Below are 17,116 nucleotides of genomic sequence, written 5' to 3'. Positions count from 1 at the left end.
TTGGTAGTGATAGTGCTAGGAAAGGGAATTTTAAGGCAATTAGGAGTGTGACTGAACAGATTTGAGGCAGCCAGCTTGACTTTAGCTGTGTATAAGTTCCATGCTGATGGGGTTGGCATAAGTTCACTCAGGACACCTCATATGGGTTCATCTGTGGAAATTATTTTGAGGGCCAACTCTCCATCTATCGGAAACATATGCATGTTACCTTTTTGTTTTTATAAACTTTCTTGCTATTGTTTTTGTTTTCAGTAACATCCTTTTATAATATCCGTGAAATTAACTCTAATGGCGGTATGTTCCGAATTTAGTTCCTAATGAGATTATCTGTGGAGCTTTTGAAGCTCCTCTTGTTGGTTTGTCAAACTTGGTATACAACAGAAGGAGATTGTATTTCATCTCCCCTCTCTAGTGAACTTTGTATATTAGTTCAAATTGAGATCAATATCTGATCATGTGATCTTAGTATTAGGACAGAATTATGTGTTCAACATCCACCGATCAAATATGAGCCACGATGGTCCAACCAACTTGGGGTCTACTGTCCTGAACTCAAGAGCTTCATATACACGTTTATAAGGGCGTTGAGTTCGAGGCGGGTGTTCAAGATGTCCAAACATTTTGGTCCATACTTGGAGCGTGGAAGTCAACCGTATGAAACCAACCATCGTATCCCAAAACACTAATCATGGTCTTTTTTCATCTTGGAAAGCTCAGAATAGTTTAAACTTCTTCACATGCACACATTTCCAGCTTATCTATTAAATCTGTAACTTGATGTTGTGCCTACACGTCACTGACTTCCAGCCTTAAATTCTATTTGACACTTGACATTTGCCGGTTTCTCCTGCACACTCAAACCACCTTGATGTGCCCTTTACAAGATGTGGTGAGATATGTTCCTTCCACACTTTTTTTTTTTTTTTTTATTCTTCCATATATTTGACAACTCTAAAATCATGATGGTGCTTTGAAGAAACTTTTTTTTTTTCTTGTAGAATCAATAAACAAAGCCTGAATTGACTGTGTTCATCAAATGTTTATAGATAGATTTTGGCAAATATTTGCGGTAGCCCATTGTGATTTTTTTTTTTTTTTTTTTTTTTTTTAAGATTCACTTTTTATACATATATCAAAAGTATGAATTTTAAGTTATTACCATGACAACATTAAGTAGAGGTTGACCCTATATTCTTTATAACTTTTGAGAGTCCTGTTTTATATTGCCCATAATAAGTGAATTGGGGGATACAAACTCTTATAATTGACAAATTTGTATATAAAAAGACCCTGTTCACAGTGCAAAAAGTACAAAACATGTTGAACTATAATTCTTTTAAATGTCACATGACTATAGCCCTTTTTGTCTCATAAAACCTACCCTTTTTCAGATCCTTCTGTTTTATTGACTTAAAAAATTAAGGACCCTCCTGAAGTTTGATCACCGTCTAGAGTACTGGAATGTTAATCTTTTCATAAAAAAAAATAGCTTTTACAGTGGTAGCTTTCGGGTGGAAACACACACACCAAACACACACACCAAACACACACACACCAAACACACACACACCAAACACACACACCAAACACACACACACCAAACACACACACACCAAACACACACACACCAAACACACACACACCAAACACACACACACCAAACACACACACACCAAACACACACACACCAAACACACACACACCAAACACACACACACCAAACACACACACACCAAACACACACACACCAAACACACACACACCAAACACACACACACCAAACACACACACACCAAACACACACACACCAAACACACACACACCAAACACACACACACCAAACACACACACACCAAACACACACACACCAAACACACACACACCAAACACACACACACACCAAACACACACACACCAAACACACACACACCAAACACACACACTATAATAAGTGATACATCACTGAATACAGTGTCTTAACCTCTACATCATGCTGTACTCAGATTTCAAATCAAAAACATGATAGACTCACATTAAAAGCCCTGTTAATCCGTGAGGGTCCTGAGACCCCTACTGATCTGTACAACCTCAGTGCAGAATCACTCAGCTAAATAGATCCGTGCATGCACCATGGTGTACGGGCCCAATAAAAAGCTATCTGAGTACATTAGCTAAGCGCTTCTGCTCAGTGGCCTGAGTGGTCGGAGGGGTCTAGGACGCAGACCCCTACAATCTAAAAGGCTTTACTGAGACTGTAGTATAATAACATTCTATTATTTTAGTTATACTTTTTAAACATCATAACATATAAAATGGAGACAAGTAACATAAGCCTGGTATATGGCTTTAAATCATGTTGTGTTTATTGAAACATCGCCTATAATAGCCTAATACACTAGAGCGTAGCAGATCTGTAAAACGTAGTTTAAAATTAAAGATATTGAGGATTTTTCCAATGATTTATTAGCATATTTTCAAATATATCAGATTATGCATGTCTTTATTAGTTAAAAAAAAATAGAATTACATTACTAAGTACCTATACAAATAAATCTTTATTTTTATATAGCGCTAACATATTCCGCAGCGCTTTACATAAATCAGGATCACTGTCCCCATTGGGGCTCACAATCTAAATTCCCTATCAGTATGTCTTTGGAGTGTGGGATGAAACCGGAGTACCCGGAGGAAACCCACGCAAACACGGGGAGAACATACAAACTCCTTGCACCTATATACGACCAATTACTGTTCCTAAATTTCATGGTTACATTTAGCAAAAATTAATCATCTTTGCTATCAGAACATTAGTGCCCATGTCTCCCCTTTTTCCTTTCATATTTGTTTCTAAATAGTTGGAAAAAATAAACAGTAGTGGCCTTTCAGCACATTGTTTAAAATACTATATTATCAAACTCTTGGGTGTGCACTTAGTGTTGCAGTGTATGTGTGACTTTGGTGATGCAATTTCCTAAGTAACCTTTAAGTCACTGACTGTATATACACGATCAGACGATGACCTGCACTTCTAGTAAAATCATGTGTCACTGGATGAAGGGACGTTGTTGCACTAACAGAGTCACACATTTACGGTATATATAGACCTGTGCAGACACCTGAGTCTTCGTTTTCATTATGAACATGTAGAGAGCATTTTTTTTCTAATTATTCCTTTTATATAATATAATAGTTTTTTTGTTTGTTTTTTTTCCAGTATATGCACTTGTTGCATTAAATGCCAACTGACCAATATATTTATGGTTGGGATTTACCAGTACTAAAGCTGTTGGGCTCCTTCTAGTGTGTCCATGATGTCCTAATGAGAGAACCTCATGATGAAAATGCTGATCCAGTTGCTAAAATTTATTTTTAGCTAAAAAAATAAAAAATAGTACAATGTTAGCTCCTGACTTTACCTCTAGTGGACACTACAAATATTTTAGTTTGCTATTAATCTATTACCCTAGACCAGAGGCTCCCAACCTTTTCTGTCAAACCCCCCCCCCACCCCCCCCATCAACAGTAGTGACACCAGAGCCTCCATTACAGGTATAGTGACAGTGAACGTTATTCCTCAGATATCACACCGAAGCAGTGTACCAAGATCCATGGATTCCTCCTTTACCCTCATTTAGATCTGCTCTTCTGTGTGGTGCTAGTCACATAAGTCACCATCTGTAGACCTTCCCTTCATAGCTGTTAGCTAGCCCTGGTGCTATATAGGGGCTCATACTGAATATAGGAAGGATATGTGTTAGCAAATGCTGTATATAGGGGACTATATAGGGCTCACATTGTAAATAGGGGGCGATGTGGGGGCTCATACTGTACTAAGCTATTTAGGGTCTCATACTGTATATAGGGGTGATGGGGGGGCTTGCACTGTATAATGGGAGGCTATGTGGGGGCTCACACTGTATATAGTGGGCTATGTAATGGGTCATACAATGTATTGAGAGCAGTGGCTGTTACCACAGCCCCCACACTGACTGACAGCCGCTCAGCATTAAACCCGGCTGTCACTCAGTGTGTGTAGCGCGGTTACAGCTTCCACTCACTATGAACTGAGCAATGACTGAACCGGCTCCTTCCCCATCACTGAAACCCGAATGCTGCCTGGAGGAATAAAGTTAATTTCCTCCTGGCAGCAGCGGTCGATGTGCAGGCACCAGGATCCAAACGCTATTAACCTGCAGACTAACCCCATATCTCCAGGTTAATAAAGTTTATTTGCATGACTTGTTCCCTTTTAAGTGATCCTAAATATATATTTTTTTATTTTAATATTATATGGTAATATTGGCTGAATTAATTTCAGCTTATTGGATTGGCCCCCAACAACAGTCACTGTGTCTCATGTGGCTACTCTGGAAAATTAATTGCCCACCCCCTGTTCTATAATGTATAGCGCTGTACGTAAGGGGAAAAAAAAAATAGAGCGGCGCTGTTGCTCTCGTTTTGCATTTGAAGATGTGCATCAGACCAGCCGTGTGTTACCCACGTGACCTATCAATGGAATCATGTGACGTGATTGGGGCTGGCGGGCCTCGCCTTCCTCTACAAGGGGCTATGGATACTCCTAATCCGCCCCTGATTGTGTTACCGCGTCATGGCTTTCATTATAAATTGATGCCATGCCGCTAGTTGGATCACACCCTGATACTCTGTTATATCTCAATTATGGTATTTTTACTGTTGTAAAAATTTAATTACATCTGTGATGTAAACTGTAACTTTTTGATACGTTAACATTCATCGTGGCCCATTGTGTCTGTGCCGCCATATTGGATGAAATCCGAATTTCTTTCATCACTGGATATTCCCGCTCTTTCTTATGTCTGCCCTTTGATACATCACATGGTGTAGGCTATTCCTTTGCTTTCTTGGAGAAATGTCTTGACTCATAAAATTTCATTGTGCACTGACATTTCTGGAATTCGCACAATACTGTCTCTACTGCAAACTCTTCACGGAAATGTGTGATATTCGACACTGTGAAGCATTTTTACATGTGCGTAGACAAAGAGACATGTTGGAAAATATTTTTTAGTTCCAAATATGCTTTTTATATGATAAAGTTATAGATAAGGGTTCGCTCACATTTACACATAACATGAACGGGGGGCTATGTGATGTTTTATCGGATAGCACTCTCTCCAATGTTCTATGGAGTAGTGCCAACCAGGGTTCTTTTTTATTTTTCTTTTCTCATGCTGATTCTGCATGAGAAAAAATGGCTGCCTGCTGCAATTGGCTGCGTATATTGAATGGCTAGCACCTATTTAAGTCAATGGCTGTGTGCAAAAACATCAGACTGCACTCTGATAACATCCGAGTGCAGTCACAGATATACACTAAGACAGGCAATGGAGAAATTAATCTCTCCTTCTCCTCACCTGTAATCCAATTCTTACATGCAAGGGTAGTAGATCACAGCGAGTGACACTTGGCTCACATTGCAGCAGAGTTTCGTCCCAGTATCATTAGTATATAGTATTGGATTCTCTCATATCTGATACTATATGCACGCCTGACCCGGCCTAAAAGCCACATAGTCTCTAATGCCTTTAGACCCTTCACTAGGCATTGCACAGTGTTCACTCACCACCCTTAGGCCCCTTTCACATATCAGTTTTTTGCCATCAGTCACAATCCGTTTTCTCGATGGATCCGTCGCAGATTGTGGCTAAACTGATGCAACGGATCTGTTTTTCGACGGATCCGACTAGTTTGGGGCTAAATACTAATTGGAGCATGCTCCGTTTAAAAAAATGGTATCAGTAGCCGGATTACGTCATTTGACGGATGACGACTGATCCTGCGCCAATAGGCTTCCATTCTACCAAACGACGTATGGTGATAGATCCATCACGGTCCGTTTTTCGACGTAAACAAAAAAAGTTACTTTGGCCTCCGTCTCCGTCCAACTGACAAACATTTTTCGACGGATGAAATGTAAGGCCATCCGTCGCAATCCGTCGCTAATACAAGTCGATGAGAAAAAAACTGATCCAGCGACATTAGTTGCCGGATCAGTTTTTTTCAAAATTCGACAGATTGTCACTGATGGCAAAAAACTGATGTGTAAAAGGGGCCTTAGGCGCACACCTACAGTTTGTTAGGACACTTATCGCCACCTAGAGGTTAACTTTACATTTTTTTTGCACTACACAAATTGCATACACCTAAATATATCATATACAATATAGGATATTCCACTGTTTGATATATTGCATTGTGATGTGACCATTGTTGCATGTGGGGTAGGGAGCTGTTCCAGGAAAATAATTCTAAATATGAGGAGAAGAAATGCACCCTAGACCTTTTTGGCACAGGTTAAATATGAGCTACTCTAAAAGCTGTTGAATTAAGTGGAGACCTGAGGAATCTACTGTAGGGCATTACATTAATAAGATTAGACTTGTTTGGAAAGGAACACCTCTCGATTACTGTACCAGATTCTCTCCTAGGGGTAATCCTACTGCTACAAGTGCTGATGCTGTTCAATATATTTTGTATCTGATCTTCTGGGACTAATAGAATTTATGAGGACACCTCAAGCCTGAACTTAATCCCATTATGACAAATACAGTGATGGGTTTATTATTGCATTGGCTTTGAGGATGTAATGCTCGTTGAATGTAATTATAATATAAATATAAAAGGAAGCATTGAAGATATCCTTGAAATAAGTTACTCTTCATATGCCTAGTTTGGGTACATTATAGTAAGAGTATTCTGAAGATGTCTCGTGAGCAGCTCAGAGCACAGCAATCTCCTTACAGTCTCCTCACTTTCTAGTTTAGTTTCATGAAGGGCGGCTCTCCTCGAATGACTGGTTTGGTTAATAGAATTGTAGTAATATATTGTTTATATGCACAAACGCACCCGCGTCAAAAAAACGCGTCAAAAAACGCGCACGTTTTGCCGCGATTTGGTGCGTTTTTTGCTGCGTTTTTGCTTACTGCGTCTTTTATGCGTTTATCAGTGAACAAAAAAAAGGTCTGATGTCATTTCCTTCTTCAATATGTTTTTCATTCTCCACTAGTATATGCAGGAGAGCAGACAGCTGCAGAACCAAAAGGCTCAGCATGCTCCATCCAGGACTGTATGCTGGAGGGAGATTCAAGGGGAGCAGACCTACAAGGCTCAGCATCCTCCATCCAATAGTGTATGTAGGAGAGCAGACAGCAGCTGTCGAACTACAAGGCTCAGCATCCTCCTTCCAGGACTGTATGCAGGATTTCTTTGCCCCCCCCCCCAAACAAAAAAAATGACGTGGGCTTTGCCATATTTTTGTATGCTAGCCGGGTACAGCAGGCAGGTATGGGCTGCCCCCAACCTCCAGCTGCCTATTTGTACCCGGCTGGGAACCAAAAATATAGAGAAGCCTTTTTTGTAATTATTTCATGAATTTCATGAAATAATTAAAAAAAAAAAAAAAAAAAAATGATGTGAGCTTCGCCTAATTTTTGTGTCCAGCTGGGTACAACTAGGCAGCTGGGGATTGGAATCCACAGTGCAGGGTGCCCATGCTTTCTGGGCACCCCCGCTGCGAATTGCAGTCCGCCGCCACCCCAGAAAATGGCGCTATCATAGAAGCACCATCTTCTGGCGCTGTATCCAACTCTTCCAGCTGCCCTGATGCCGGGTGGCTCACTGGGTAATAATGGGGTTAGGGCTAGCTGTATATTATCAGCTGGCCCTAAGCCCGAAATTCATGGTGTCACGCCAATATTAGGCATGGCCACCATGAATTTCTAGTAAAGATAAAAATATTTTTCTGTGTGTTGTGTTTTTTTTTTTATTAGAAATAAAACACAACACAATTAGTGACTCCATCTTTATTGAAATAAAGAACCCCCCCCCTCCGCAGTAATCCTGGGTCAAGGGTCCCACGCCGTCCAATCTGGATCCAATATCATCTGATCGGTTTGCTGGAAGGCATACCAATCTGATGATGTCAGGTTCAAGTGCCTGAATCACATCACACATCAGCTGATTTGTATAAAAGCTGTTTATACAATCAGCAGATGCATCGGTGCAAAAAAAAAAAAAATACTAATGTGCTGATTACCGGCAGCTCCTGGACCGGAGTCTGATCCCGTCCGATCTCTGCAGGAGCTGCCGGTAATGAGGGATGAAGTCTCCTGACGCATCCGCTGATAGGTTAAACCGGCCGGGCGCTGGCGTCACCCCGAGACTTGCGATCAGCTGATGCGTCAGGTGACTGCATCAGGTGATCCATCACCAGGTCCTGCATCCTGCAGGCATACGTACCCGGGGAGACTGCACACACCCGGAGCGGCGGTACCGGGAGGAGGAGCTAGGAGCGGGCATGGCACCGGAACCCTACAGACAGGTGAGTATGACATTTTTTTTTTTTCTATTGTTCACTTTTGTTTTCGCAGCCGCTTCCACCTCCTGCCCGTACATGACGCCGCACGGCAGCAGACATGCACAGGACTGGAGGTAGACGCGGCGGTGACTGTACCGGCAGAATTCACGCTTCTGTGTTTACTGACAGAAGGAATCCTCTTCCTGTACATGTCACTTTACTACCCACCTCCTGCGTTTATAGCTGTGTTTTTGCTCTTAGAAACGCACCTATTTGCGTTTCTCATTGCGTCTTTCAACATCCCATTGCACTCAATGGATGAAATGCGCAGTGAAAAACGCGGAAATAATTGACATGCTGCGTTTTTGTGGCACCACAAAAACGCAGCTGAAAAAAAACGCTGTGTGCAGACAGCAAAAATGAAAACTCATAGACTTTGCTGGGGAAGCAAAGTCATGCAGTTTTCTGAGCAAAAACGCACCCGAAAACTGCGCAAAAACGCACTGTGTGAACTTACCCTATCAGTGTTTTGTTCTGAGTCTACTGCGAGTGGAAGAAAAGCGATTCCGACACCTAAATAGGAAAGGGTTCTTTACAGTTAGAGCGGTCAGACTGTGGAATACACTACCACAAGAGGTAGTAATGGCAGATACTATAACAGCTTTTAAAAAAGGGCTGGATGATTTCCTCAGTACACAAAACATTGTTGGTTATAAATGACTTTGTGACTAAATGTAGAACTGGTGGAGGAAGGTTGAACTAGATGGACCTAGGTCTTTTTTCAACCTAAGTAACTATGTAAGAAAAAGCAAGTCTATTGCAAACTTGCTTATTTTGATGCTGTCTAACTAATTAGAGCAATCTAACAACTTGAGAACATCCCTTTTAAGTCACGTGGCCATTTCTTTCTGGGAATTGTTGGGGCCCCAGCACACTGACCTTCCCTCCCATAATGTTATCTAATAATAATATTTTTTTTTGTCTCATTATCACTACTAGAGTTAGTCAAGTCATATATGCTCTTAAAAATAAACTGTCATGTAAAAAAACACTGTTAACCTGCAGATATGAAGTTAATCTTCAGGTTAATAGTGTTCTGTATCTTCCCAGCACCTACACAAAGAGCCCTGCTGCTGGGAGGAAATCCGTTTTTTTCCTCCCAACAGCCGCTGGCTGACAGTCATGAGGGTGGACCGCTGCGGCTTCAGTCACCGCTCAGTAGATAAAGACTGAAAGACCGAGGCTGCAGAGAGGAATAAAGATTTTTCAGTCAGTGAGGCTCTCAATGCAGACTCTGGAAAGCTTCAGAATGCTATTAACCTACATACTTACCCTACATATGCTTCTCTGAGAGCAGCCATTGTAGGTAAGGAGATTCTTAATCCAATGGTGTATCACTTAGATTACTGGCTGAAGTTCTGGACACAATCTGAATTTTTAGGTTTAGTCATGTAGCATAGTCCACGTAGCTGTCCCCACCCACATCAGGATCTCAGTAAAGATTGTACATTGACAGTGAAGTGTCAATCACCGCAGAGGGTGTGCTGAACTGCTCTGCTCATGAGTTTCTAATCCTGTAATAAGGGTCCTACTACTTTAAATAAACATAGAAAATAAACAGATCGATCGTATTGTGACAAAACTGGCATACCTGAACTTTGTGTTAACCCTTGCAGCATGCTGGCTTCAGCTAACATAGCAAAAAACTGCTGACAGATTCCCTATAACTGTAACATTTATATTATGTTAGCTTTAATTGCAACTATGAACTCATGTATTGCTGACTTCAATTTTGAAAATATATAATAAAAAGGTAATGGATATTTCTGTGAAGTACATGAGGTTCATATATCTGACCTTTTTTCCTTAGATATGCAGAACCTGGAGAAGTTATTGCGGGAAGCTGTAGTTCATGGTCAACCGCGTACTCATAGAGCCTGGAAGAAAATCCTCATCCTTGTCGAAGGAATTTACAGGTATTGACCCATCTTCAAGAAAGTAAGATATGGCATTAGTACTAAACAGTAGCATAGCTGTAGGGTGTTGGTGGCACCTGGGCCCTAGTTCATGAGCGAACCAAAGGCTCTGATAACATATAGAAAGCTTGTATTGTAGCACGTCTGGGACCTTGGGTCCCCATGCAAAATCTGCACCAAGAGTTTTAATTTACACCTCTGCCTACTGAGTGGTTGTGTCTCACACACCCACCCCAAGTGAGGAGATTCATCTGTCCCTCTCACCCCTGTTTCATCAGGTTTCATCCTATTGTGCTTTTAGGTTTTCACCTTTAGTTCACTTCAATTTATACCTATGATAATAAATGACCATGGCTATTAAGGCTACCCAAATAATTTAAGCCTTTTACCGACTCCATGTCTATCATTATAAGCTATTATTTACTTGTACAGTAAGAAGCATATATTATGAATTAGAGGGTATTGTCTGGAGTAAGAAACACTTTTTCCAATATTCTATTAGTGCAGCTATGCTATAACTATCTAATAGAGCTGGGTCCTACCATGGAGACTCTTTTCTCTCCCCAGAAGGTCTCCTAACTCTTAACCTGCTGTTGTGCAGTTTTGGTGTTACACTTGTCATGGCAGCGGCGGACTCTGTTCACACCGCAGAGTCTGACAAACAGCCTAGGTTCCCTGATTTGCACAGCCTGTCATGGGCATTGGCTGGTTCTGGCTTCACTGCTCCCCAGTACAGCAGGAGTTAATTCCTGCTGACTTGTGATCATCTGCAGGGAGCTCAGGCTGCTGATTTACCATCCTCAGCCACCTTCACCCTTTTATAAGGTTCTTGTTTCTGGGGCTGAGTGCCGGGTATAGCTTCTGCTACCTCAGTTCCTGTGGTTATCCAGTTCTATTGTGATCACCGTTGCGGTTCTGCGTAGTGTGTGAGTTCTCCAGTTATGCATTTATTTCCTACCCCTTTTTGCGTTACTCCCAGTTCACATACTGACCCTCCTTTGTGTTTGTGTGCATAAGTTTTCATTTACCCTTGTCTGTGCCTATTTGTGAGGTTTTCGTTACTGAACTTCCAGCCCGCTCCCTGGGTGGGTGATGGGGAGCAGTATCAGGGCTTGGACAGGAGACAGGGTCACGCTGGGGGCTCAAACCTTACTACCATTGAGCTTACCTTAGAGATAAGGGACAGTGCAGCTGTCCCAGTCTTAGGGTCAGCCTAGGAGCCCCTTTTCCATCAGTACATACCCCGTGACACCTGCTTATCATAGTATCATAGTTTTTAAGGTTGAAGGGAGACTCTAAGTCCATCTAGTTCAACCTGTAGCCTAACATGTTGATCCAGAGGAAGGCAAAAAAAACCCCAATGTGGCAAACAAGTTCCAATGGGGAAAAAATTCCTTCCTGACTCCACATCCGGCAATCAGACTAGTTCCCTAGATCAATACCCTGTCATAAAATCTAATATACATAACTGGTAATATTACATTTTTCAAGAAAGGCATCCAGGCTCTGCTTAAATGTTAGTAGTGAATCACTCATTACAACATCATGCGGCAGAGAGTTCCATAGTCTCACTGCTCGTACAGTAAAGAATCCTCGTCTGTGATTATAATTAAACCTTCTTTCCTCAAGACGTAGCGGATGCCCCCGTGTTCCAGTCGCAGGCCTAGGTGTAAAAAGATCTTTGGAAAGGTCTCTGTACTGTCCCCTCATATATTTATACATTGTGATTAGATCCCCCCTAAGCCTTCGTTTTTCCAAACTAAATAACCCCAAGTTTAATAACCTGTCTTGGTATTGCAGCCCCCCCATTCCTCTAATAATCTTGGTCGCTCTTCTCGGCACCCTCTCCAGTTCAGCTATGTCCTTCTTATATATCGGTGACCAGAATTGTACACAGTATTCTAAGTGCGGTCGCACTAGTGACTTGTACAGAGGTAGAACTATATTTTTTTCATGAACACTTATACCTCTTTTAATACATCCCATTATTTTATTAGCCCTGGCAGCAGCTGCCTGACACTGTCCACTAAAGTGAAGTTTACCATCCACCCATACACCCAAGTCTTTTTCTGTGTCTGTTTTACCCAGTGTTCTACAATTAAGTACATAATCATAAATGTTATTTCCTCTACCCAAGTGCATGACCTTACATTTATCTACATTAAACTTCAATTGCCACTTCTCAACCCAATCCTCCAATTTACATAAATCTCCCTGTAATATAAAATTATCCTCCTCTATATTGATTACCCTGCAGAGTTTAGTATCATCTGCAAATATTGAAATTCTACTCTGCATGCCCCCAACAAGGTCATTTATAAATATGTTGAAAAGAAGCGGGCCCAATACTGACCCCTGTGGTCCCCACTATGAACTGAGACCCAGTCCGAGTACGTACCATTAATAACCACCCTTTGTTTCCTATCACTGAGCCAGTTTTTAACCCAGTTACACATATTTTCCCCTATCCCCATTATTCTCATTTTATGTACCAACCTTTTGTGTGGCACCGTATCAAAAGCTTTTGAAAAGTCCATATACACAACATCCACTGCATTTCCCTGGTCCAGACTTGAACTTACCTCTTCATAGAAGCTGATCAAATTAGTTTGACAGGATCGATCCCTCATAAACCCATGTTGATACTCTGTCATAAGGTTATTTTTCTTGAGATACTCCAGTATAGCATCTCTCAAGAAACCCTCAAGGATTTTACCAACCGTAGAGGTTAAACTTACCGGCCTATAATTTCCCGGCTCAGTTTTTGTCCCCTTTTTGAATATTGGCACCACATTTGCTATGCGCCAGTCCTGCGGTACCGACCCTGTTATTAAGGAATCTGAGAAGATTAAAAATAATGGTCTATCTATCACAGAACTCAATTCCTGCAGTACTCTGGGGTGTATGCCATCCGGGCCCGGAGATTTGTCAACCTTAGTGATTTCGAGGCGGCGGCGTACTTCCTGCTGGGTTAAGCAGGTAATATTCAAGGGTGAATTTATGGTATCACTGGTCATGTCATCTGCCATGGCATTTTCTTGTATAAAAACCGTAGAAAAAAAGTCATTCAGCAGGTTGGCTTTACCCTCATCCCCTTCCACCATTTCACCAAGACTATTTTTAAGGGGGCCAACACTATCGCTTTTCAGTTTTTTACTGTTTATGTAGTTAAAGAATATTTTAGGATTATTTTTACTTTCTCTCGCAATGAGTCTCTCTGTCTCAAACTTAGCTAACTTAATTTGCTTTTTACATATTTTATTTAATTTTCTATAATTATATAATGCCTCATCACTACCTACCCTCTTTAATTCTTTTAAGGCTTTCTGTTTTTCTTTTATTGCTTCCCTTACAGCTCTATTTAGCCATAGGGGTTTCCTCCTATTTCTAGCATGTTTGTTCCCATAGGGTATATTTTCTGCACAAGCCCTATTCAGGATGCTCATAAAAGTCTCCCATTTGCTTTGTGTACTTTTATTACTTAGTACATCATCCCAGTTTATTGCACTAAGATCATCTCTCAACCGTTTAAAATTTGCTTTCCTGAAGTTTAGTGTCCTTGTAGCCCCTCTACTAGACATCTTACTAAAGAATACATGAAAACTTATTATTTTGTGATCACTATTCCCCAAGTAACCCCCAACCTGTATATTTGATATGCGGTCTGGCCTATTGGTTAGTACAAGGTCTAGTAGTGCTCCCCCTCTTGTGGGGTCCTGTACCATTTGTGAAAGGTTATTATCTTTCATTGTTATCAAAAATCTATTTCCTTTGCTGGAACTGCAAGTTTCTGTTCCCCAATTTATATCAGGATAGTTAAAGTCCCCCATAATAATTACCTCTCCGAGACTCGCTGCTTTATCAATTTGCTTTATGAGGAGATTCTCTACCTCTTCCATAATATTCGGCGTCTTATAACACACCCCTATCAGTATTTTATTATTTATTCTCCCCCCCCTTATCTCCACCCATAGGGACTCTACATTCTCAGTACCCTCACATATGTTGTCACGCAGGATGGGTTTTAAGGATGATTTTACATATAGACACACACCTCCCCCTCGCTTATTTGTACGGTCATTCCTGAATAGGCTATAACCCTGTAAATTAACAGCCCAGTCATAGCTCTCATCCAGCCATGTCTCTGATATCCCCACTATATCATAATTTTCTTCCAACAATATTAATTCTAATTCCTCCACCTTATTTGTGAGGCTTCGGGCATTAGTGTACATGCACGTTACGTATGACTCTGTACCTGTATTCCTGCTTACTGTATTACCTGTCCTAACCCTTCCCCCCGTACCACCCCCAATTTCATTACTTGTGCCCTGGTCACTATCTGCACTACATTCCCCTTCTATAAAGTGAATACCCTCGCCCCCCATTCCTAGTTTAAACACTCCTCCAACCTTCTAGCCATTTTCTGCCCCAGCAGAGCTGCACCTTCCCCATTAAGATGCAGCCCATCCCTAGCATAGAATCTGTAGCCAACTGAAAAGTCGGCCCAATTCTCCAGGAACCCAAAACCCTCTTTCCTACACCAATTCCTGAGCCACCTGTTAACCTCCCTGATCTCTCTTTGCCTCTCTGGTGTGGCTCGTGGCACAGGTAGTATTTCCGAAAATACCACCTTTGAGGTCCATGCTTTAAGCTTACAACCTAATTCCCTGAAATCATCTTTAAGGACCTTCCACCTACCTCTAACTTTGTCATTTGTGCCAATGTGTACAATGACCGCTGGGTCCTCCCCAGCCCCTCCCAGTAATCTGTCAACCTGATCAGCGATGTGCCGAACTCGAGCGCCAGGAAGACAACACACTGTTCGGCGATCCCTGTCTTTGTGACAGATTGCCCTATCTGTCCCCCTAATAATTGAGTCCCCCACTACCAGTACCTGTCTTGCCTGCCCTGCACTCCTATTCCCCCCCTTACTGGAGCAGACACTCCTCTGGCGTTCAGAGGTCATGCCTTGCTGCAGCAATGCTACCCCTGTAATGACATCCCCCTCATCTGCCAAGTTTGCAAACCTATTGGGGTGTGTCAGTTCAGGACTAGCCTTCCTAGTACTTTTCCCTTTACCCCCCTTTCTAACTGTCACCCAGCTACCTACCTCACCGTCCTGCCGCTCCCTACTACGATCCTCCCCCACATCTGACCCAGCAAGCTGCTGCTCAGTGAGCAGCACACTGCTTAGCTTAGAGATCACCGAACAAGTGAGCTCCCTGTTTTTGAAGAGCACTGTGTTATCAGTTTCTTGTCCTTAGGTCTCTTCTAGCACAAAAGGGATTGTCTAAAGTCACAGAAAGCTTTTCGAGGTCTGTAGAATTGAAAGGGACATAACTGTAATTCCAGCAGAACCAGTACTAAATGTATAGTGTTCTGGTAGACTGAGAAATAGAAACCATAAAGGCCACCACACTCTCTTCTGCATAGCCTTCCCTTCACACAGCAAATTAGCTGGGGTGTTGAGAGCCTGTCCATACAGATCTGAAACTGATAGCCTATCCTAAAAAGGCCATACATTTTACAGAACTTGAAAACCCCTTTTAAAAACCCTGATTTGGTCTGTTGGAATAGTAAAAGCTTAGTACATACAATGTCTTATTTAAGTTTTACTGTATTCTACCGAACACCCAAAATAAGCCATTTTGATGGCAAAAAGTAAGTGGATATGTCCAAAATACAGCTCTGACAATTTTCTCGCTTGCATTATTCAGCATGGAAGGATCTATTGTCCGTCTTCCAGAAATAATAGCATTAAAGAAGAAGTATAAAGCTTATTTGTACTTGGACGAAGCGCACAGTATTGGAGCCGTGGGGCCGACAGGACGAGGGGTGGTGGAATACTTTGGAGTGAACCCCGCGGATATCGATGTGATGATGGGAACATTTACCAAAAGTTTTGGTGCTATAGGTGGATATATTGCTGGAAGAAGGGTAAGCTTTTGTTTTTGTTTTTTTTCTTTTATGTATTAAGGGAAATCCCAACCATATTGAAAATAAAGGCAGATTTGTCACTAGGTTCCTCCGTAGAAACAATAGATTATTAAATAGGTCTTTAGACCTGATGAGGCTGGTGTACTTTGAAAACTCCAATCAGAATAGTTGTAAAATCCTAATATTAAGAGGAGTATTTTGAGTCCCCACACCCCACGCCTCTTCTTAGCCTGACCTGACCATTGCAGCTTTGATGACGTAGTGTGAGAGTTGTGTATGTGTATATATGCATGTGTGTATGTGTATATATGCATGTGTGTGTGTGTATGTGTGTAATATATATATATATATAATATATATATATATATATATATATATATATATATATATATATATATATATATATATATATATATATATATATATATATATATATATATAATATATATATATATATATATATATAATATATAATATATATATATATATATATATATATATATATATAATATTAGTGCAATAGTCTCTTCATGTCCAGGAGATCTTAATATTGTATAAAGCTTGAATTATTGAATTATGGCCCAGATGTCACTTCTCTGCTGTCCAGAATCCCAGAGTGCCTATCGGCTGTATCTTCCTTCTTTTCCTCTCGCTTCCTAAAGCTCAATGTGGCCAAAACTGAACTGATCATCTTTCCACCATCTCACCTACACTCTCTACCTGATCTACCTATTACAATAAATAACATCACGCTCTCACCAGCACCCAAAGTTCGGAGCCTCGGAGTGACCTTTGACTCTGCCTTGTCCTTCATACCACACATCCAATCCCTCACCACCTCCTGCCGTCTTCAACTCAAAAA

The 17,116-nt window shown here is 41.2% G+C and overlaps 1 protein-coding gene across 1 annotated transcript in view; it reads left to right on the top strand.

Moving 5' to 3' along the window:
• LOC142296072 (serine palmitoyltransferase 3-like) overlaps positions 1-17,116 on the top strand; it is a 140,786-nt gene that overhangs the window by 100,571 nt on the left and 23,099 nt on the right. The window contains exons 7-8 of the mRNA XM_075339286.1: positions 10,209-10,314; positions 16,035-16,254. Coding sequence (XP_075195401.1) covers positions 10,209-10,314; positions 16,035-16,254 — 326 coding nt within the window. The remainder of the gene's footprint in view (positions 1-10,208; positions 10,315-16,034; positions 16,255-17,116) is intronic.

This window comes from Anomaloglossus baeobatrachus, chromosome 3 (genome assembly GCF_048569485.1).
Source record: "Anomaloglossus baeobatrachus isolate aAnoBae1 chromosome 3, aAnoBae1.hap1, whole genome shotgun sequence".
Classification (NCBI taxonomy): Eukaryota; Metazoa; Chordata; class Amphibia; order Anura; family Aromobatidae; genus Anomaloglossus; species Anomaloglossus baeobatrachus.
This window is presented reverse-complemented; position numbering and strand designations above follow the sequence as displayed.